The 22871-nt window shown below is 42.0% G+C and overlaps 2 protein-coding genes across 5 annotated transcripts; both read left to right on the top strand.

The window, feature by feature from the left end:
- Positions 1-387: 387 nt before the first annotated feature.
- On the top strand, positions 388-10543 carry LOC113006986 (transmembrane protein 79-like). Of its 4 annotated transcripts, none has more exons than XM_026143266.1 (5): positions 388-642; positions 3755-4100; positions 6209-6769; positions 7312-7525; positions 9255-10543. In XM_026143266.1, the coding sequence occupies exons 2-5, from the start codon at positions 3827-3829 to the stop codon at positions 9484-9486; spliced, it is 1281 nt and encodes a 426-aa protein (XP_025999051.1). In that variant the 5' UTR covers positions 388-642; positions 3755-3826; the 3' UTR covers positions 9487-10543. The 4 variants fall into 4 exon arrangements, with proteins under 4 accessions (XP_025999051.1, XP_025999053.1, XP_025999050.1 ...); XM_026143268.1 differs by lacking the exon at positions 388-642 and adding an exon at positions 1315-1451 and having other exon boundaries at positions 3816-4100; XM_026143265.1 differs by lacking the exon at positions 388-642 and adding an exon at positions 1315-1451.
- Positions 10544-12938: 2395 nt separating this feature from the next.
- ndufs7 (NADH:ubiquinone oxidoreductase core subunit S7) lies at positions 12939-20005 on the top strand. The gene is made up of 8 exons (XM_026142953.1): positions 12939-13026; positions 13670-13706; positions 15934-16005; positions 16104-16224; positions 17243-17422; positions 17733-17779; positions 18852-18940; positions 19614-20005. The coding sequence occupies exons 1-8, from the start codon at positions 13011-13013 to the stop codon at positions 19709-19711; spliced, it is 660 nt and encodes a 219-aa protein (XP_025998738.1). The 5' UTR covers positions 12939-13010; the 3' UTR covers positions 19712-20005.
- Positions 20006-22871: the final 2866 nt, after the last annotated feature.

Here is a 22871-nt window from a genome sequence, read left to right as displayed (position 1 = left end):
ATTTAGATTATGTTATTTTATATGATCACCTTATCTTCAGTTGTTGAAATTTTTCATTGAGCATACAGACGACTGTGAGGAAGAGGAGGAAGCTACATGTTTGGAGAACACATGGGCTCAAGGAGGCTGAACTAAAAGAGAGTCAGACAAAAAGAAATATTAATAAAGTTGAGGTGATTGAATGGAAATTGAATTCCAATCATTCCACGTTCAGGTCTCCCTATTTTTCAAGGGTGAAAGTCTTATGTTTCCAGGAAACGCTCCTCAACATAGCGAAAAGCAGCGATGTGAGAATTTCCTCTAAGGAAACATCCTGTAATAGGATTTTTCAAAAGATTTGTTTCTCAGGCATGAAATAAATAGATTTTCAAAAATCTCAGCTGCTCTCTGCACTGCCTCTGCAGGTATCTGTAACCCTTTGAACATCTGCACCGCTGCAGCAGAGCTTTAAACTTGTTTCTATTCACAATAACTTAATGCGCAAACCCTGCTCATCACTTCCTGTTAAGGAGGAAATGAAAGTATCACAAGGGCAAGTGGAAAGATGGTAACGCATGCGCACACCTTTCCTAGATCACTCCTTTATTACCATTGGTAATCTGATATTCACTGACAGCACATTAAGCATCCCAGGATCCATGTGTGAGTCACAGACTTCATTCACCAGTGGCTTTTATGTATTGTTTGTGGGCAAAGATGTTAAACGCTTTTCTTTATCTATTTGGTGAGAAATTCCAGGAATCAGATGTTTAGAGAAAATGGGGCATGCGCAGTAAAGTTACACACAATCCGAAAATGTTTGGCGTCTGTTCGTCGCGCTCGAGGCCACCGAGGAGTTATCAGTGGACTGTTGGAAGTTGGAGTGACTGATAATGAAAAGCCCAACAAAATCAGCAAAAACACAATGACGTGTCTATAACCTTAATTTTGAAAAGTTCATCACTTATTATTGAGTGAAAAGACTTTCTATAAACGGGTTGTCTGTAGTAGCTGATGCTGTCTGAGTGAGCATTAATATACTTGGAGTTCACGCGCTCATCCTGTATATGAATATCAGAGGCGCGCCGAGGTTTGGTTTCATTGTAAATATTTACTGCCCTGTTTAGATGCACTCGTGTTCGTGATGGATGTGATTGTTCATGTTGAATTTGAAGGTAAACTAAAAGTAAGTGCCTCCTCCTCCTCCTCCTCCTGCTGCTGCCGCTCCTCTGCCTTTATTTGCTCCATATGGTGTTTGACATGGTACCCAGGAAGGAAAAAAAAAAACTTGTGTGGGCGGAGGAAAAAGCCTAGTATTTTGTCCGTCCTGAAATTTGATTCAGAAGTTCGGGATCCTGGAAGACAAAAAGCAAACGGAGGGGGAGGGAAGAAAGGCAGACGAGGACGGAGGGTTTTTTTTTAAACTGCGAGGAGAGTAAACTCACCCAAATACTCCGCAACCTCCGACTAAAGTAAGTTCATTTATAAGAGTAACGCTTCTTGTTCCGCTCATCAGCACATTTGGGCATTTCGTTTCGCCAAAGTGAGGCAGGTTTGTCTGTGAAATGAAATGAATCGCTTTAATTGCTGCTGGATGCCACAAAATACACGATTCGTGATTTGTGAATGACCCGTCCTTTACGCGTAGCTTTCACGCGTGCGTTTTCCCCTCATTTGATTTATTTATCTATCAATAAATGAGGTGTTTCCTGCAGCTGCTACACTGAGCCCGAGAAGCTTCGTGGAGGAGGCATCGTATAAAGTTTTTGTTTTCAGAGAGTGGCTCAACACTGAAGGGAAAGTTATTTTTCAGCGGGTTTTAAAGCCACATACCCCTCTCCGCCCCCTACGCGCCACATCCAGGCCAGCTCCGATAACCGCCACCGACATTTATTCCTCCAGACCTTCAAGCCCCGTGGCTCCTAATTGATCTCTATACATGGTAAGGTCCTCGCTTGTTTGGAGAAACGTCGCCGTGCGCGCCCGCTCTGCGCTACAGTTGGTTGTGCGCCAAGAAAACCCAGAGAAAAATGCTCCAGATTCAATCTGCAGATGTTAATGAAGCCTTTGAAGACAAAGGCGCGTGACTGATGTTATTTTACGCACACCTGGCAGACGCTTTTGTCCAGTAAGTGCATTTTATGTGCTTTAGAGTTCATAAGTGCTGGAAACATTCGTCCGTGTGTATGCATATGTGTAGAAAACAGTCATAAATGAATATGTATTTATAGATTGTATTTACTGTTGTAATACAGGAAAAGGTACAGTGTTACAATAACTGCTTAGGATTATTTGTGATATCAATAGTGGAGTTGAAGTAGTCCATGAAGAGCCATAAAGGAGATGTTCCAGTAAGCTGCTTCTGTGCTTTTTTAGACCTTTTTAACTAACTTGAACACCTCTGGTTCAGTTTCACATCATGAGATGGGAACAGGTGAAACGTTGCCCTGTTTCATCTTCCAGAGTTCTCTTAGAAGAAAGCTAAAGTCTGACCTCACAGTAGCAATGTAACACAAGATTTTCCATGAATCCACGAGTTTCTGAATTGAAATCTCATCAGTGTTATAATCCTGTGTTTTTTGGATTTGAAATATGTGTTTTTAAAATTTGTAGCTTCTAAAACTTTGGTCAAAGCTGCCAGGACAGGAAATACTTTTCACAAGATGCCGAGAACTGATTATCAGTACTGAAGGGACGTGTAGTGACATCCACACTTCAAAATATAACTTTAGAGATCCCTGATGGTGACACACTGAGCAGTCGGAGCACTTTGCTCAAGAAAGATTAGAAACAGGGGGGACGTTATGTGAATACTTCCAGTGCCTTTAAATCTTGTTAATAAACACATTATGTCTCATTTGTTTAATCAGTATGTGAGTAAATACACATTTAACATTTCTCCCTGTTTCAGTTTTGCTCGGCAGGTCAGCTGTTTGCTGTAGCTTCATGGTTTTGGACTTCTTATCTCCCAAAATATCGATTTGCTCCTTTTAGGTGAAAACGGTCAAAGCATATTTATTACACCTCTGCAGTGCTTTCCATTTTACTACATAGATATTTGAGTCATCCTGCTGCGAAATACGAGCCAAAAGGAAGATTTTAACTAACAATAAGCTTCCTCCAAAGTGTTGAAACCTGCAGATTCACACAGTCTCATGTGTGATACGTTTAAAGGATGCAGGGCAACAGCACGGTGCACGCCAGCCACCTTCTGGACTTCCCGCTGTAGATCATAAAGCTGGAGTCTGTGATTATTGTGACGTGCTTCGGTGTGCACGAGAGTGTGACGCATTCGTGTGCTGATTTGCTGAGTTTCTCTACTGACAGGGATTCAAAACTGATGAGAAAGTGTTCCCAACAGAAACAGGGGAAGATAAACTTTGACATCCTGTCAGTGATGATTATTGTATAACCATGTGCATAAACCCATAATTTCCTCTATCCTCCCCCCCCAAAAAAGCCCGCATAAAGTCCCAGTGAAGTTTTTGAGTGTTAGCGTCTCCCTCAGCGCTGACCTTTCCCCTGAGGTCAGGGCTGTTCTGGTCAAGACAAACAGATTCCTGAAGCAGGATATAAATTGGGCCTTACAGGTAGAAGAAAAGCGCAAAGACAGCAGAGGCTTGAAAGAAAGCGGATTACTGACGATATTTAAGGGAAAATAAAGATGAATCACTGTGTTTTCTCGGGGATATTTTTTCAGACGTGTGTATTAATCAAGCTTTTCTGACACTTTGGGGAATTAAGGTGATTTTCTCCCTCTTGTCTCTTTCTGCAGTCTGATGTTTTAAACTGATCTTGGCCTGATTTCCACCTGGACCTCTTCCTGCTCCTCTCAGGCTCTGTGACTATGAGCACCTCGGGGCTTCAGGCCACTAACCGGCAGAATGCAAAGGAGCTCGACAGCATGAAGGAATCCATCAGCGATATCATCAACCAGCTCCAGGACATCGACCCGGCCAGGCTCTCCTTCTCCCCCTTCCTGGATTTGGACACTCAGATCTCTTTGGCTCCGGTGTCAGACAGCCCCGAGTCTTCGGTGGAGGAGCTGCACTCGTCCTCCCACTCTGTCTCCGGCTCCCAGCGCTCGCTGGAACCGCCACCAGCGACGGATCAGCCAAGGAGTGAGTTATTACCGCTGCTTTTTACTGTCTCCTCGTCGGAGCTGTAGGATTTGAAGGGAGGCCAGAGCAAATTAGCAAAAGCTAAAGTCGGATTGAGTACAGGCTGGATCCAAATAGAGTTAGGACAGAGTCTGCAGAGGAAAAAAAGCATTGTTTGTGTTGAATGGAATAAGCTAAGAGCAATTATATCACAAAAACATTAAGAAAAAACAAGTTAAGTCATTTTCCAGAAGAGAAAAAACTTTTAAAATCCTTGACTTTAGTCAGATTTTGGAAAAATCAGCTTTGAATTCTGGGTAAAATATCATAAAAACTTGAGTTGTGTTTTAGGAAAAGGAGCTTTTTTTTGTAAACAAGACAAACATTCTTATAGTTAGATTTAATATTTGTGTGAGAGAACCAAGTCCAAGCTGTGAGGGAAACAGTTAAAGTTGGTGTTGGTGGGTGACTCCCATCTGTAATGTGAAGTGTCCAGATGTTTGTAACCCTTCTCAACAGCTTCTGGTGTTTAATGTGTGCTGTTTTGTGTCCTTGCAGCAGCGGCGGTCTGGATGTTTTTACGTTTCGGTCCAAACCATTTTTCTAGAGCTTTAATTTGTGTCTGAGGGCTTCTGTTGGTCTTTGGGCTCTCTTCTGCATATCGCACCCGTCAGATGCTTAATTAGAAGTGAATGAAATGTAATGAAAATTAAAGATGACACGTGGTTTTTGTGGCAGTCGGGATGCACCTCATGATGTACGACTTTACTTTTTATAAACAAATCCCATTTAAAGACCAAAACCAACAGCGAGTTGGTGCGACCGTCTACACTTTAGATAGATTTTTAAAGAAGCATCTGTACAGGACTATTTTCTGTGTATTAAAACACAACCCTTTGGTTAAACTATGTCACACTTTTAGTATACAGAAAATTTAATTCCTTTCACTGGTTGTTGGTTGTTTTGGTCCTTTTCATTCGATTATTTGACAGTAATGCAAATACACTCACATCGACCCGTCCAGGCTCTCCTTCTCCTCCTTCCTGGATCTGGACCTTCAGCTCTCTTTGGCTCCGGTGTCAGACAGGCCAGTTCATTAGGGACACTTGCTAGTACCAGGTTGGGGCCCTTTTTTGTCTTCTGGTTGTTTTAGGGCATTGATTTAACAAGGTGCTGAAGTTTGATTGAGATTTGTTGGCTGCATATCCATGACATCAATTTCCCGTGCTCTATTGGATTGAGATCTGGTGACTCTGGAGGCTGTTTGAGTGCAGTGAACTGATTATCTATCAGCTCGGAGCGCTCTAAAAGGTCACCTCTGACATCAACAAGGCATTTCCATCCAGAGTGCTGCTGCTCACTGGATTGCTTCCCTTCGTCAAACCATTGTGTTGTGCAAGAAAATCCCAGCAGATGAGCAGTTTCTGAAATATTCAGATCAGCCTGTCTGACACCGACGATCCTGCCACATGCAACGTCACTTAAATCACCTTTTCTTCATCCTAGTGTTCAGTTTGAACCTCAGCAGGTGGTTTTGATCATGTCTTCACGCCTAAATGCACTGAGCTGCTGCCATGTGATTGACCTAATAAAATGGCCCGTGAATGCATATATCATTACTACAGCTCAACCAAAGATGAATTAAAGTTCAAAGCAATTATTAGACTCTTTATTGGTTCATTTAAATGTTTTGATATATCTTTTTTTCCACACATATTTTCAGTAGCATTGAAATGACTAGAGAAATAAATAAAACATAATAACAAACCTTTCAAATATAGATTTCACAAATGTGTACACAAAGCCAGCCTGTTAAGGACACTGTGTATTAGGCTAATATTACCTACTGTTTACATGCTTCGAATACTAAACTATGAACAGTCATTTATGAGCAGGCCAACAGCCTGCAGAAATCCAGCCTTATAGTAAATGTAATTAGTGTGTAAGCACCGCAGTTCAACCACGTAAACTAGAGGTGCCACTAATTGCTAATCTTGTAAGAACAGTTTATATGAGTATTTCGACTCTGCTTTGTATTTTGAAAGTAAGAAAGTGAATGATTGATTGGAGTAAGTCTGCAGCTGATTGCTTTTGATGTTTTTTTTTTAAATGTGCTCTGATTCGAACAGGCTCTGCTCCTTGCCACCAGCAGTCTGGCGTCAGTCTCCCACAAGAGCCTCGAGCGCATCGTGGGGAGGAGGGGGAGCTGGATCAAACTCTTTCCAGTCCTATCATCACGGCGCGCAATTTGGACACCGCCACGGAAAACTGCGTCGGCCCTCCAACCCCGGCCTCTCAGGGAGACATTCCCAACGGCACAGACGCACCGAGATGGAGTCCAGAATCCACCAATCTGGACTGCACTGTGGACGAGGGTCGGCCTCTGATAGGGCCGCCGCCGGAGAGCGTGGAGCTGGCTGTGTGGAGCTCCGAGGGCCGGGGAGAGACTTGCGTGGCTGCGCGGGAGGCTTCGGATCGGGGGCAATGCCGCTGCTGCCAGTGCACATGCTGTCAGAGCAGCCGAGTCCCCGCTTTCTTCTCGGTGCTGGCCTCGCTTCTGTGTGCGTCCGGGATCCTCTATGCACTCTATTTCTACGTGCCCATCAAACCCCCTGACTTCCCTGACGTAACCAGCCGCATCGTTTTCACCTTGTGCTGCTGTGTGGTGGCCGCTGTCCCCATCCTGCTCGGTATGCGTCTCACAAACACACACACCTGCACGCTGACATTCAAAAACAGCCATGTGAGAGCCTTGAATGAAAGATAATGATTAAGAAAGGATTTGGTTTGTCTGGCTGCTTTGTCTTGGAATGCTTCAGTGTCTCCTGTCCTCTTTAATTTCATGCGCTTTCAGCCTCAGTAGCAGCAGACGTCTCCCAGGCCACTGGGGAGAAGCATAATTTCCTTCTCCTTCACATAGCTTTAAATGGAAACTACAATAAGAGGCTGGCTGTGTCCTTCATCTCCCAGGCTGTGGCCTAATTGTTCGAGAACATTTTAATCACTTCCCAACCGAGAGTGACTCGGAATAAGAGGGCAGGTGGTAAAAAAAAAGGTCAGGCTGGTAGCTGTGAGGAGCATTTGCATGTGGGCCAGTCTACTGGCGTTTGCTTCACATTCAAATGATGGAATTGCAAAAACAAAGTGTGCTGTCAGGATGAGCGCGCTGTTTGCGGAAAGATGGCCCAGATTCAAGATGCTAACTGACTTATTGCTCCTTTATCCCTTGCAGCGATGCTCATGGGTGCAGCCTGCCAGTTCTGCAACGGCTCCTTCGATCTGCAGGAGTCGTTTCCCAGAAGAGGTGCGGTTCAGCAGCTTTTCGTCACCACATCCCTGGAGCAGTTACTCCTCTATGTCCTGAACCTTGTTGTTATGGCTGCGTTACTGCCTCAAGACCAGCTGAAGTTGGTGCCTATCCTGGTCATAATGTTCATCTTTGGAAGGTGAGGCTCAAAAGCGAGAAAGGTGGAAAGCTCCTGTGAGCCAGTGGGGTTGGTCCGACCTTACCGGATGCACGATTTGTTTTTCCTTTCTTCCCCTTCTGTGGTCACTCTCTTCCCCATTCTAGCCATTTGAATTACCCACTGTGGATGGGCCTGCTAGCTGCTGGCTTGTTGGAGGACTTTACATAAACGTCTCAGCAGCCTCCACGTCAGCTGAATTTCCATAATCCTTCTATCTGCGTAGCCGGAGTGCTACACAAATAAGGACCAATAAATCCGCCTAAAAGTCAGGTCTAGAATAACTCCAAACTGTTACACACAGATCACTTTGTTCCCAGCAAAGAACTCTGACATTTTAAGATGAGACCGTGATGTCCCCACGGAGAGTTAACCCTGTAACGCCACGTGTATCATATTTGACTTTTTGAGACCTCTACATCACCAGTAACACATTTTTAAGTAATAAATAGTGGATTTGGCAAATACGATATAAATTAAAACCCATATATGGAGATTAATATTTAATATCTTATTTTTTTATTTGGCAGAAAAGTCGATAAAGACAGGCTTTATTGAATATTACACCTGCAACAACCTAAGAGTTTCTAGCCATGCTGGCAGCCAGGCTTTCCTGTGAGCCCAGTGTTGTCATCAGTGTGCAAACGTGCTAATTAGTGACACTTTTTTCTGCTTCACAGACCAGAATTGAGAAAAGTCCAGAGTTAGTACACTGAATAGGAAGAGTGCAAAATGCCAACCCCATGTTGAAACTAGACAGAGGTAAAGGGGACCAAGACCAAAAGGTTAATGACTTTTTGTTACAGTTGCAAAAATAAAAAGGAAACCCATTTTGAGCCAGCACTTTAAGGAAAGGTTATTGAAAGATGTTTCAGTGATCAGTAGTTCACGCAAAAGTGTGACAACCACACACGTTTTCTCCAAAAGGAGTTTATCCTCTGTGCACCATAAATGACGGCGATGGCGTTGAGATAGTTATTTTAGTCCAAAGCGATGCACTGACAGGCTGACACTGCCGTTTGTAGAGCCACGCCACTGACAGGGCTAAAAATGAACACAACCACTGTCATTAACAAACCCAAAGAGAAGCTCTGGCTCTGCGTCACAGAGCGGTGCAGAGCTCAGACTGCGAGCCTCAAAATTTGCCAGTTTTACAAAGTGAAGTTGGTTTGTGCATCTGATTTATCAACCCTCTTATTAGATATTAGTTAGGCCTCATTTGTGACCTCCTGAAGTTTTGTCTCCTTTACTTTGGTCTCTAAGATCTGAGTGAAATGCAGCATCTGTCTCTTAACCTGCTCATTTAAACAGCCCGTCGCTGACTGCGTCTGCACTGCTGTTTGACGCTGGACGGGTATTACTCAGTTGGTTTTTAAAGCTGAGCAGCTGTCTGCTGTGGCCAGTAAAAAACGAGAGTACAAAAAACCCCAGTAAAACTGTGGTTTCAAAAGTTGCTATAAACTGCTGAGAGCTGTTTGTGTTATTGCACCCACTCCCAAAAAAAGGTCAATTTATGAGCCTACAAATCGATTGTAGCAACATTTATTGCAGTGCAGTGAAAGGCGTATATGTATTTTGGGAGACTTTATTTAAAAATATGGAGTTATTAAACATGTCTGGCAGACTGAGCTTAGCCGATTGGAGGTAACGCTGGTGGGGAAGCTGTGAGTGTCTGATTTCCTGTTTGATGTTTTCTTTTCGTGCTCCTCAGGCTTGTTTACTGGGTCGCCCTGAACACGTGCGTCTCCTGGCGAGGCTTCGGCTCCGGCCTGAGCGTCTTCCCACTCCTCGCCATGGTGGCTCTTAATCTGTTCCTTGTGTACATGCTCCATCTCAGAGAGCCACTTTTTGGCTCTCAGGACGTCCTCTATAATCAGGTCACCCCCTCTTCCTGGTCATCACAGAGCCCGAGTGCCACACCAGACATCCTGGACGCTCAGTGAAGAGGCGAGCTGCCTGCTTCCTTCTCCGAGAGGAGGAGATCTTTCCAAAAATAGCCCATTCCTGTGGTCTGCAGTTCAGCACAGCTACCCGTGCTGCCACTGCAACCTCCAACTCTGTGACGGCTTGACTTGTGTTTTCTTGCTCCTCCCTATACACAACCTTTTATGTGGATTCATGCTTATTATCTGAAATGCAAGAGCTCCGCCTGCTAGTGGCTGGGGACGCCTTTGAACAATGCTGTAGTCATAAAACATTTGTCCTTTTAAGCTATTCCTGTGCCTACATTTAATGTTTTGAACTCTAAATACTTAAAAGCTATATATACATACATATATATGGCTGGATTTGGTTTGACCGAAACACGAGCAAAGCAGCTGCAGTTGTCAGACTTTATTATTATTTGACAAAGTTTGTACATGATGAAGACAGAATAAAAGCCATTTTGTAAAAAACAAACAAACAAAAAAAAAAACCAAATGAAAAAATGTCTTCCCGTTGTTGGTTTTCCATTGACCGCTCTTTGCTTTTGCCTTGGCTGGGCGTCTATTCCTGGAGAGACGGCGGCGCGCGTTTTCAGAGCTGGGACTGTCATTATGTGATAATAACGTGCTCCATCTCCACCCTGCTGGCGTCCTCGCTGCTGCTGATGAACTTGCTCGGTTTGTGGCACCAAAACGGGGCCAAAACAAAAACGAGATGAGACGCAGTGCGTTTCGTCTGACAACTGACACTCAACTGAAGAATACCCAGGGATCCAGATTACTATAATTACAGCAGTGTTGACCCGAGGTATTCACTGAATCTGAATGCATATTTTTCACCGTCAAATCCAGAGATTTATTTGAGTTTTCCAAATAGCAGTAAAGATTGAACCACACTCACGCACGTTACAAACAACCAGCACCCAGGTTTGTCAGCGTCAGACTAAATAACCGGCTCTAAAGGTATCTGAGCACGGAGCACGGTGAGAGGGGAACACAGACGTTTTGATGCGTTTCAGAGTGAATGCCTGAAATTACTTTACAAATGACTGTTTATTAAAAGACCTTTAATTTCCTTTCTTATAAATTAATGTGCAAACGTCTTGAGCCACCACTCTTTTGTTTTTCTTCAAAATATTTTGCTTCCAAGCAGCCAGACTGTCTGGTCATTTTTCAAAGTGATAAAAAGGCACCTAACTCAGCAGATGAACCTGCATTGTTTAAATGTAACACTTGGCAAAGAAATTGTATCTTAGTAGCAGAATGTTACAATAACTCATAATTTGTTCCAGTTTCTTTAGTTGAATCCACAAAAAAAATCCAAAGAAAGTAACATTTTTGCCATAACAAAGTGAATCCCAAAGAGCCACGAGCCAGAAACTGGGCATGGTGAGCAGAAACAGGACAAATGGGGGACTAAAGAAGAAGTCATGTCCATCTACTGACCATCAGACGTGGTCTCAGTGGGAGGATGGACCATTCTTAAGAAAGGGAAACGGGAAGAAAAGGCAGTGGTATGTCAAAGTATGTCAACTCTATGGAATCAGAAAACAGAACGAAAGAAAGTCGACATCCAAAGAAGAGCTTTGAGAAGTCTGGAGAAATATTCCAGAAGAAAGAAAGTTTGCCTGAGAGTTCGGACTGTGTTGAAGAATAAGTCAAATCAACCATGTACAGTGGTACAGTACAGAGTGAAATGAGACAACACCAAATAGAATTGTACAAACTGTTTTCTGTCTTCTGTATTTCCATGCATGTTTGCAGATGTTTCACCTATTTCCCATTTTCCGAGCAAAATACAAAGAAATTAGCTCAAGACTTTTGCACAGGACTGTATATAACATCAAATTTGGGGATTTCCTCAACATGTTTCCAAACAACTTTGAATAAACTTCATCTGTTACAAACTTCCTGCAAGCTGCTTTGAGAGTCAGCTGAAGTTCTGGATTTTTTTGGCAAGCAAAGTAATTCAAGTTTGAGCTTCTTTTTTCACACTCATAGTAAAATAAATTGGAGATTAATCGACGATCTGCTTGCTGCGCTGCTTCTCGTCTGTTCTGCTTTCATTTCATTTGAGATAAATTATTTTAAATCTGCACATAAAGATGTTAGATTAGCTTCCCATTCATCATCTCCATCCTCCTCCTGATGGAACCAAGAGGAAACAAACCATCACTCTAGGTCAGCAAATGAACAGAATATTAACCATTTAAACACTTTTAGACATTTAAATCTGTTTACAGAGATGGATCAGGAGATTAATGAAACACAGGTTAGACCGTGCAGGACCTCTCGCTCTCTGCTATCAAACTGAAACCACAGACTGCTGCTTTCAGCCGTTGAGCAGCTCCAATAATAAGTCAGGCGCTCCTGCAGTGTTTGATGTTATTGTGCTCTCATGCTGGTGCGAACATTTGGCATGGCTGTGCTCTGTTTTCATGGTGCAACACTCACATGAATGGAGACAATAAGTTCAAGTTCATCTGTGATCGTAAAGTAATAAAAAAAAGAGTCAACACGGACATATTTTAAATATGATCAAGCACACACACAATCATATGTGTTAGTGCAGCAGATATAAATCAGCCCTGGTAACATGACAGCGTTATTCGAGTGTGATAAATTTGATTTAATAAATGTATTTGTTATGACAACATGCTCCTGAATGCAGCTCAACCAGTAGAGCCAGGCTGTTCCTGCTGCTGCTCTGATTACCTGACATGTAAGTGAAAGTCAAAGCTCTGTTAATGCACTCTAATAATCTCCAAAGTAAGAGTAGCCACAACCCCACTGGTGTTTTTCACGATTTCTGAAGTACAGTGTAGTTGGCCAGTAATGAAACAGAAATGTGTTGTGTGGTTTTGCTCTAAAAAATAGATAAAATAATAAATAAATTAAATAAAATGGAAATGTTTTATTGACTAATGACATAAATTATGTCCCTCAAACGGTTTACTTTTTGTTTCCTCTGCACAGAAACTTAAGTTGCACCTCAAACTGTGGGGTGGGCCCCAGTGATGGGACATGGAGCCACTGTGGGTGGGATGTAACTGATAAAATCCTGCATCAAATGTGGGGCATTTCAGAAAACGTGTGAGGCTCAGTGAGTTAACCTCAGTCTGAATGTGTCACGGTGACAGTATCTGTGGATACTCTTTAGCATCGCAGAGGTTTTTACAAATGCATACATACACATATACATGAGAAACCACAGTCATAAATCACCCTTGGAGACGTTCAAGTCTGTCAGTAGCAATGTGCCTCCACTGGAGGCGCCAAACAGCTACCTAAAGACTCAATAACTGTGATCAGTCTATTTAATAATATATAGACATCTAGACACGAAAATTCAGTATTTCTAAAAGTCAAACTTTAGTACTTTTAGGGATTATTGTTTGTCTGTTATTTTGGTTTTTGATTATGATTCTCTGAGGATTTGAGCTGGTTTAAAGTGCGCAGCTCGAATATGTAGCAGTAGCGCCCTCAGCAGCTCGCGCTCTGACACGACAAGAGCTCGTTTGACGTAACCAGAACCTCCAAAGATGGCGGCGTTGGTAGGTGAGTGATGTTTTGACTGAAACTACACGCTTTTCTGTAGTCGTTGGTGTCTTTTTATACTCATGCTGCTCTGAGTATTTTAAAAATGAGCCCAGGGGAGTGAACTGCACAGCGACTTGGCTGCGTTTGACGGCCGGTTTGTAACTTTTAAGGAAAGCGCCGCTGACCTTGCTCTGTCTGTGTTAGCATAACGGCTAGCCATGTTAGCGTGCAGCAGTCACATTAAACAGGTATTAAAACAGGCTTTGACAAATGTCGTGTTTAAACCACCCAGACTGCTGTTATTTTAGTTTACTAACGACTGCTTCCATACTGGATTAAAGCTGGTGCCTCCCAGTGCAAGACGACAGGTTCGAAGTGCTGATCATGGAACCAAACTTGGTGTAAAAACTTTACAATTTTAGGATTGTCACCCGAGTTTGCGATCACCACAGCTTGAGAAGCACAAGTTAAAGACTTTTTGAAAAGAGGCAGAAATGTACTACTTTTCGGCTTTGATTTGATATGTTACAGACAGCAAGAAAACTAATACATTTCTATTCCTAGATCCCCCCCCATTTATACACCTCTAGCTCTTGCACTCTCTCTAGTTGTTAAAGTTTCTTCACCTTGTGTAATAATGCGTTCTGTATTTATTTTGCAGCACCTCGCCTGGCCATATTTGGCTCTTTTTCAACAAGGTAAGAACCTTCTAATCTGGTTCCTTGTATTGAAACCGATGCTAATCTGGCCTTGTCCTGCTTACAGCTGTTACAGCATCACACTTCATAAGAGGTTCTCTTTATACTTGTGTACAAATGCATTCTGTATGCGGTCATCTTAAAAACAAATAACAAAAGGTAGTCACACATATAGAGTAGACCAGGGCTGTGCAGAGAGGTTTAAAGGGGCGGGTGCTCAAAGTTAAAAAGGGGCACATTGAACCAGGCTGAATAACAACACACATTCATCAAGAATCTAATATGGGAGGGCAGGGCTGTGTTGATCTGAGACTGTAGACATTAAAAAGTCCATAGGAGAGATGGTAGCTGATTAAACAAGTGTCATGAGATAATAACAAAATGCAAAGATTGGTGACAGCACTTGGAACCATAAGGCAACAAAAAAACTGTGAGAAATAATTTAGGCTCTGCCTGTGAATCACTCTTTGCTTCTCTTCTTCCTTCCATCCCATCATTTCATATATCACTCTCCACTTGCTGTCTATCTGAGAACAAGGCACAACTTGCTATTGCAATAAACTATAATTTAATTATCCACACCTAACAACTCTTGCACTTAATCTATAATAAAATGATGACAGAAAAATGTTATAGCCCTGCCTTTAGTAGCCTCACACAGCTCCTGCTGTTTCCTCCTCATGTCCTTACCAGGCATGTCTGGACAATGTTATATCATGAGTAATAATTTAAAATAATCCATATACATAAAACACACACATGCACGCACACACAGTGACATTTTAGACCTTCTTCAGAATACTGTATATACTATGGGCATCACGGTGCTGATCCAGAATCCTTACATTATTATTTATTACTAGAGCTACAATAATAAAGCAATGAGGAGGGGGAAGTAATAAATATGAAGTAATGTATTTATGACGATTCCATTTGTTTCACTATCCACTCTGTGCAGGGGCAAAGCTTATTACATTTTTAAACTGTAAAGATACAATAATTTTACTGCTGTAAAATCCAAATTTTGTCTTATTTAAAATATAAATCTAATATAATCTGCTTCTTAATGTATGTTTTTTAAAATACAGCGTGTGTTTTTTAATATATTATAATTATAATAATGCATAATTATGTGGACATGCATATTAGATCGTTTTTTAGTGAAATATAATCCCTCCAGAAAGGCAGGAAAAGCCCGGAAACTTACTTTAAAACTAAATATGTTCCCTAAAACGGTGACAGAGCTACAGACCCATGACAGCCTTACACAGGTAGCCAGCAGCTATGACCAGCACTACTTGTGCAGTTAATAAAAGGACAGGTAATGTTTGTCGCGCTGTTGCACACACAGCACGCTCGTTTGTTTCAGTTCGTCAGTTGCAACAAGACAGCTTACCAACATGTACGTAATAAGCTAATACTCCTGTGTGCTACACACTACAGTGTGCGCTGTACACCTACTTACTGGTTTTGTTGCATCAGTCTGTGTCTCTGAGTAAACTTGTGTTTCTCCTACAGCTCCGGACAACAAAAAATGCGCGTGTTCTTTATGAGCTCGTTCCCGGCTCATAACCAGCGCGTTCTGCCGTCAAGGGCGATCATTGGTTAAATGTGATCATGTGACTGATGCAAGCCAGATCCTTTTACGTATTTAGCAAAACTATGATTAATAGTTAAATATTATTGTTGAGGGGCACAGACAGGAGTCCGCACGCACACACACATTAAAAATAAATAAATAAAATTTTAGTTGCCTCAACAAAAGGGCACTTTGGGCACCCATCAGGAAAGGGGCGGGTGCTCAAGCCCCTCTAGCCCCCCCCCCCCCCTCTGCGCGTGCCTGGAGTAGACCCGATTTTACTTCTCAACGTTCTGAATTTGTTATTGGAGAAAATAACAAGATGAAGCAACCTCCAGAAAAAAACAAAGACTGAAACATTTGCTGTTAGGTTTTATTCCTCCACACTGGCAAGCAGCAACAGCCAGCCTGCGAGTTAATCCTTTAAAGCACCACCAGGTTTTGAAGGCTCAGGCAAAATTGCCATCGCATCGCCCTCAAAGAAATCCCCCCCATCTGTCCGTCACCCGGTACCATCAAATGATGATAGCATTTCAAATGTTGTCTTTTTGTGAAGCTGAGAGCTTTTGTGGTGCATTATTTTATTGTTAGGAGTGGCTTTAACATTTAACATCCCGCTATGTCTAACTGTTACTTCTGTCCCCGCAGGCCCATTTCAGTTTTTGCTCTTCAGCACAAGAGCCTGCACAGCACTGCTAAAAATGATAACAACAGCACAAGGTGAGTTTATGAGAGAGATTCTGTGGTAACAGATACATTCAAACTAATGCGCATGGTAAAACTCTACTCTCTCTCATTCCCTCCTCCTGCTGCTGCAGCGTGGTGCCGGCTAGAGAGAAAAGCACGGCGGTGGCTGCAGCCAAACCGACGTCTGCAGCCAGCAGCAAGGGCGAGTATGTGATCACCAAGCTGGATGACCTGGTTAACTGGGCTCGCAGGGTGAGTAGATGAGAAACCGTGAGCTGTGTTAACATGCTCATGAGTATGTGCGCTGTGTTTTCATTACATGCCAAATGGAGAACAAAGCAGTCTGATATAAAGTACACATCTAGAAATAAAACCAAGTTCTCTGTCAGCATGTGATGTGACCCCACCATCAGCTGAAGAACGTTGTAAATGTGACACTGTAACTGGGGTATTATGGATCTTAACCCCCTGGGGTCGACTACTTCTGATTTTCTGTTTATATTTCACCTTTAAAAACTATTGAGCTTGTCTTGTTTGATATCATTCGTCTCAGTACAACCTCGGTTTTCTCTGTTCAGTTATTTTCTTATTTTCAGTGACCTTATTGTTTTGCCACACAAAATCAAACAAATGACTAGAATACTACACACTAACCATTCACTCCAAACACACTCAAAACTCACTATCAATATTGCTCTTGCTTTCTGCCGTCACTCCCCAAACTTTCCCCTCTTTCTAAGCAACCGAATGCCACGTGTTGTCATATAATTTAGTTTGGTTGATGTGGTGCATTTTCCCACCAATAGGAAAGGGGGTGTCCTTTTTTTTTTTTTGTCTTTTGTCTTTGTTCGAGGGCTGTCCTTTTTTCTTGATGCAACATCTGTTACAATAGTATTCAGGAGAAAGTATGGTGCAAGTTGTTTATCATAACTCTGTTGTTTTTTTTCTGGCTTATCAACAGAGTTTAAAAACTAGTATACAGTTTGAAGTCCAGGCTTTCAAAACGAGTTGAAACAGAGACTCAGCGAGGCTGCATCTTGCTGCTATTTCATCTTAAATCAGTTACGTGATTTAGACACTACAGCGTGACTATGGGGGTTAAAGGGCCAAAAGTAACTTGCAGACTTGTTGCTGTCACGTTAACATAATGCACATACAGAGCTAAGTACAGATTGAGACAGTAAACGTCCTCAAAAACTTGATAACCCTGTGAACGTTGCGGCCTATTGCCCAGAAACTGCACAAACGATAACTGCTGTTTCCTCCTCAGAGCTCTCTGTGGCCCATGACCTTTGGCCTGGCTTGCTGTGCGGTGGAAATGATGCACATGGCGGCTCCCCGTTACGACATGGACCGTTTTGGAGTCGTATTCAGAGCCAGTCCCCGGCAGGCAGATGTCATGATCGTGGCAGGAACGTTGACCAATAAGATGGCTCCAGCCCTGCGCAAGGTGAGAAAAGGGCCCCCACTAATCATCATCATCACTTTCACCTAACTGCAGTTTAACTGTTTAGCTGAAGTGTGAGGTTTGACTTGGGTTTGGGAATTGAAGGAGAAACAAAAAATGTGTTTTCACTCACAGCTTGTAGACATAGTCAGTGCTGTCTGTCTGCAGGATAGCTGAGCAAACGCTGGCTGGATTATGAGCAGCCTGCCGGTGGATTGAGTGACTGGCATGAAGCCGCCTCCAGCTGAATCTACAGATTAGACTTAGTTAGACATTATATAAGAGTGTCTGAACCGCTTCTTCTTCCCAACAGGTGTATGACCAGATGCCTGAGCCCAGATATGTCATTTCCATGGGAAGGTAAGTCCTGAAGAGATCTCCTCTAATCTTTTTATTCCAACCACTGATCAAGTCGTTCCTTTTTTTTTTTTTTTTTTTTTTTGGTGGGGGGGGGGGGGGGGGGGGGGGGGCAGTTAAAGAAATATTAGGCTTCTGTGATAAAGAGACAGGATCAAAGTGCTGAAGCTGCTCGTTCCAACCTATGAAATTTTGAGTTGCAATTTATTCACTTTTGATTTAACGATAAACGATGTTTAGAAGCTGGTGTGTGCACCCATCTTTTCAGTCTTACAAAGACAAATAATCTGGCACGTTTGTAATTTTTACTCTTGCACACTCTTAAATTGTGATGTCGTAGAGTCAGACCCTCACTGCAACACTAGCAGGCTGAGGTGGGTGGGGGGAAAAAAGATTTGAGGATCCCGACATCTTCGGATCATCACAATGAGCTTTTTAATGATCAGCTCTGCTAGGAATGAGAGAAGAAGCATAAAAGCAGCTGTCTTAGCAGAGGTTTTATTTTAATTGCAAAGAAAGAGGCAAAAAAGGTGCAGGAAAATCAGAGTAAAGGAAGTCAAAAGACTAACAAAGCACTAAAGAACTGAAGAAGTGATTGAAAAGAAATAAAATTAACCACCTAACAACACTTTGTCAACCAGGTAAAACTAAGCCTGTCCCAGGTAGTGAAATGAGTACTTCGTGTAAGTACAAACACTAATTACAACAACAGGATTATCGCTATAATCAAAGGAGAGAGATGATTTATGTAAATAAAGCAAACATGAGTGTGGTGGAAAAGCTGGAGTGGGCTTGTCTCCACTCAGTGTTCAGACAGCAGCTGGGAAGCAGACTGAGCTGCATTCTGAGGCTCAGCCAATCACACAATCAGAGATTGCAGAGGAAAAGGTCGAGCACAATCAAAGCAACGCTGGGTTTTAGGACACAACACATCTGTGTCATTAGGAACCCATAATTTGGCTGAACGTGAAACTCGGCAGTGTCTTTATTACTGCTGTGACGTTGACGTGAAATGTTGCTGCTGTGGTGTAACGTTTAAAGAGAGCTGATTGGATTTTTTTCTTTTCTTTTCCAGCTGTGCTAACGGAGGAGGCTACTACCACTATTCTTACGCTGTCGTCAGAGGCTGTGACCGAATCGTACCGGTGGACATTTATGTTCCAGGTAGAGTTTATTACAGAGAAAGGATAAAATTTGCACATTTTCTTATTAATGAAAGTGGAAAATGTAGTCTAGACACCCAGTTAGTGGAGAGATATTTGTGGATTGCCATTTCTGTAGTCTGGTTATTAAGAATTACCAAATTAAGGGTTTCTGCTACCATATTGCAAGCCTCTTCAATCTGTGACCTTTTCCATCTTCATATATTTTCTGCTGGAGTGGAGCTGAACTGGCAATCAGTTAGATTTGAGCCAATAAACCAAGTCAACCTTTATGAAAACGCCTGTAGGCCTCCAGTGGCTGACCTCACTCGTGCTTCTGCTGCTGAATGATAGATTAAGATTTTGCAAAGAGATGTTGTTCTCACATTTGTTGGTGTGTTCAGTCTGTGGTCTTGTGTTCCCCATCCACACTAGTCCAGATCAACATCTTTTTCATAGTAATAATTTATAAACACGGCAGCCTGGAGTCTGCTGGCTGGGGAAGGGGAGAGAAGCACTCGTACTTGATCTGTAGCTGCAGTATGAAAACTAGTAATTGTGTCATCAGCAGTAATCAAATATAGATGTTTGATTGTTTTAAATAGGAGATGACTGCGCAGTGCTAATGTCATTGTGCAGTAATGTGGCCTCGTGTTTCTGTTGAAATATGCATTATCAGTACCTTTGCCTTGCAGGTTGCCCGCCCACTGCAGAGGCTCTTCTCTACGGGACTTTACAGCTGCAGAAGAAAATCAAGCGTGAGAAGAAATTAAAGATCTGGTACAGGAAGTGAACAATCTGTATATGTGTGTGCGTCTGTTTGTAAACACTGTATTCTGGTTGCATTTGGAGCGCTGCTCCTCCTCAATGTAGAGCTGCAGGAACGAACTTCATTAAAGTCTTTGTTGTAATTTACAGACGGCACACGCTGTGTATTTAAATTACAGCTTTAAATTGAATTCATGTCTTCAAGTAGCCATCAGAAAAACTGTATATCTCATCAGTCATTCATGAAAATAGAATATGAGTGGCATATTTCAGAATCTTAAGTGTTATTTTCAATAAACTGAGCTTACGTGAAGTCCCATGCCAGCTGTTGTCATTTCTGATGCTGTGAACGCCAGAGCCGAGTCTCGGCCACCAGGGGGCTCCTGTGATCGCCAGCCCTGACCTTCACTGGTGTTTGTGGACGTTCTGCAGTGGTTGGAATCAAAATGCACTTTTATTGTGTGCTGATTGTTTCGCTCTGAGTTTGGTCTTTTAAAACACACACAAAGGAGTAAAAAGGTTAGTGTATGTTTGCATGTACTGCTAAAATGGAATAGGCTGACATTAACGCTAGAGCACTAATTTGCAGTTTTGTAACACTATCACTAATATCAGGTATATTTGAACCCTTATAACCCTTTTAACCCTTATGTGCATTAAATATTTTAATGTATATATTAAAATACATGTCTAGCTGAATTACTCTTATTTTATTTTGCCTCTACAACATCTCATAAACTGAAGAAAGGTAACCTATAAAATGGCTCTAAAGCTAAAACAAAGAGAATTACGTGGGTGAAAATCGCCTATCATAGGTGTCCTAAATTTTTTCCTAAAAATTCAAACATGAATTCACTTTATGGTTATCTACCGTGCAGCCATGACAGCCAAGTGTGAGTCACAATATAACCTGAAATGCATGTTTTTAAACTCTGGGAGGAAACCCAACAACCTGGTTGTTGAGACCGCTCTACCACTGTGCAATCAAAACACAAGTATGCAGACATTCTTTACTGTGACTTCAGGATCTTTGTTTTATGTTCTTCTGTTAATCTGATTGTTTCAATTCCACAAAAGTAAAATAAAACAGGTTACATGTTTATGAGCAGTGTTTTTTTTTTTTGTGTGTGTGTGTATCTATATAACGTATACCAAAATAATGAAGCTCAATAAAAGGCAGCAGGATGCTCAACCATTTAAAAACATTTCTGCAGGTTGTGTTGTTTAGTCTCACTGAGCTGAAACACGTTGTAGTCCACGGGTTCATCTGATATTTAGTTATTAAGTCATCAACAGTTACAGCAGCACAAAACAAAACTAAAATTTCAGGAAGCTCTGAAATAAATATCCTCAACAGTTGAATTGCTATACTAGCCTTGATATATTACAGGGGGTGATCATGTGTAAAGCTCTTGAGCAGGTTACTTATTTTGCTGCCAGGGAGCCAGACTTTTTGTCATTTTTAAAGTGGTCTTGAGCAATAGCTCTCCAAAGGTTTCCAAAGGTCTTTTAAAGATTTTCTTTGGACTTTGGCTTTTTTATTCATCTCCAGTTCAGTCCTTGTAGACAACTCTTTTGAGGAATGTTTTTTGTTATCGATTAAGCCTCTTAACACTGACCTATGAATCATTCAAACATAAAGGCACCTAACTCGAGGGATGAACCCACATTGTGTCTAAACAAAACAGCAATGATTTTAAATTAAATTGTGTTTTTGTAAGGTGACCTTGAGGGTCTGAAAGGCGCCTATAAATAAAATGTATTATTATTATTATTAAATCTTGAAACACCTATCCTACAGATTTTGCAAAAATGCATAGACTCCATTAGATGTTGGATGGCTGGAAACTTTCATCAACTAAATGAGGAGAAGACTGAAGTTCTTGTTTGTGCTCCTAAAAATGTTGTTATGGAAAACTTGGGTCCACTTGCTACATTTGCAAAACCGTCTATCAGGAGCCTTGGTGTTAGTATTGACTCAGCTCTGACTTTGGATGCCCATGTAAAATCTCTGGTTCGCTCCTGTTTTTATCACTTGAGAAACATTGCTAAGCTGAGTCCCATTGTGTCGCGCTCCGAATTACAAATTGTCATTCATGCATTTGCTTCATCTCGTCTGGACTATTGTAATTCTTTGTTTACTTGTTTATGTAAAGCCTCTTTGGAGAGTCTGCAAGTTGTTCAGAACGCTGCTGCAAAGCTTCTGACCAAGTCCTCCAAGTTTTCCCATGTCACACCCCTGCTGATTCAGCTGCACTGGCTCCCCGTTAAATTCAGAATCCAGTTTAAGGTTTTGACCTTGACTTTCAGGGCTCTGCATGGACAAGCACCAACATATATAAGTGAACTTTTACATCCATACATTCCCAGCAGGTCCCTGAGGTCATGTGACCAGGGCTTGCTTGCTGTCCAACACACGAGGCTGAAAACAAAAGGCGACAAAGCTTTTGTAACTGTGGCCCCCAGATTGTGGAACTCTCTCCCCTTGAGCCTGAGATCTGTGGACTCAGTGGTCGCTTTTAAAAAAACAGCTAAAAACTCATCTTTTTAAACTTGCTTTTGGTTGATTTTGATTTTTAGGTTTTAGCTTCTGTGAAGCACTTTGTGATTTTTATCTTGAAAGGTGCTATATAAATAAAGTTTTACTTACTTACTTGAATATTTTGAGGAAACTGGACGAGTGGAAAATGAAAGAAGTGACGGGCCGAAAAAACTGCATCTGAAAGTCATCTTCTTAAGAAATGGGGTAAAAAATCCAGAAAAGACCTGACACAAGAGCTGAGGGATGCATCTGGACCTTCAGTTGATCCAGCTACTGTTCGATCAAGTCTCTTCAGAAATGGTCTCAGTGGGAGGGTGGCTGTCAGGAAGCTGTTTTTAAGGAAGGGAAAAGGGAGAAAAGGCTGAGACCTGCCGAGTTACACAAGAGTGAAGATCAGTGTCAACACGGCTGATGGAGTGATTAATGTACATTTCAAATATCTGGTTCAATTCCTTCTCACTGCGAGAGGTTAGTTTGGACAGGGTTTTAACCATTTTTATTTTGAATGCAATACCATCTGAAAAGTATCTGATTAGCTACAGCTTCAGTTTTCAACATGCCAAAGATCCCAAACACACTGCCAATGCAATAAAAGCATGCCTGGATAGAAAAATGCACGAAGAACCCAATCAGTCATGGATTG

This window comes from Astatotilapia calliptera, chromosome 15 (genome assembly GCF_900246225.1).
Source record: "Astatotilapia calliptera chromosome 15, fAstCal1.2, whole genome shotgun sequence".
NCBI lineage: Eukaryota > Metazoa > Chordata > Actinopteri > Cichliformes > Cichlidae > Astatotilapia > Astatotilapia calliptera.
This window is presented reverse-complemented; position numbering and strand designations above follow the sequence as displayed.

Excerpts from the sequence above, each read along its gene's own strand:
- ndufs7 (XM_026142953.1), top strand. Across the intron at positions 13,707-15,933 it reads TTTGGCTCTTTTTCAACAAG|GCCCATTTCAGTTTTTGCTC; the intron begins GTAAGAACCTTC and ends CTGTCCCCGCAG. Across the intron at positions 17,423-17,732 it reads TGGCTCCAGCCCTGCGCAAG|GTGTATGACCAGATGCCTGA; the intron begins GTGAGAAAAGGG and ends TCTTCCCAACAG.
- LOC113006986 (XM_026143266.1), top strand. The coding sequence starts at position 3,827 with ATGAGCACCTCGGGGCTTCAGGCCACTAACCGGCAGAATGCAAAGGAG. Across the intron at positions 6,770-7,311 it reads CGCTGTCCCCATCCTGCTCG|CGATGCTCATGGGTGCAGCC; the intron begins GTATGCGTCTCA and ends TATCCCTTGCAG. Across the intron at positions 7,526-9,254 it reads ATAATGTTCATCTTTGGAAG|GCTTGTTTACTGGGTCGCCC; the intron begins GTGAGGCTCAAA and ends CGTGCTCCTCAG.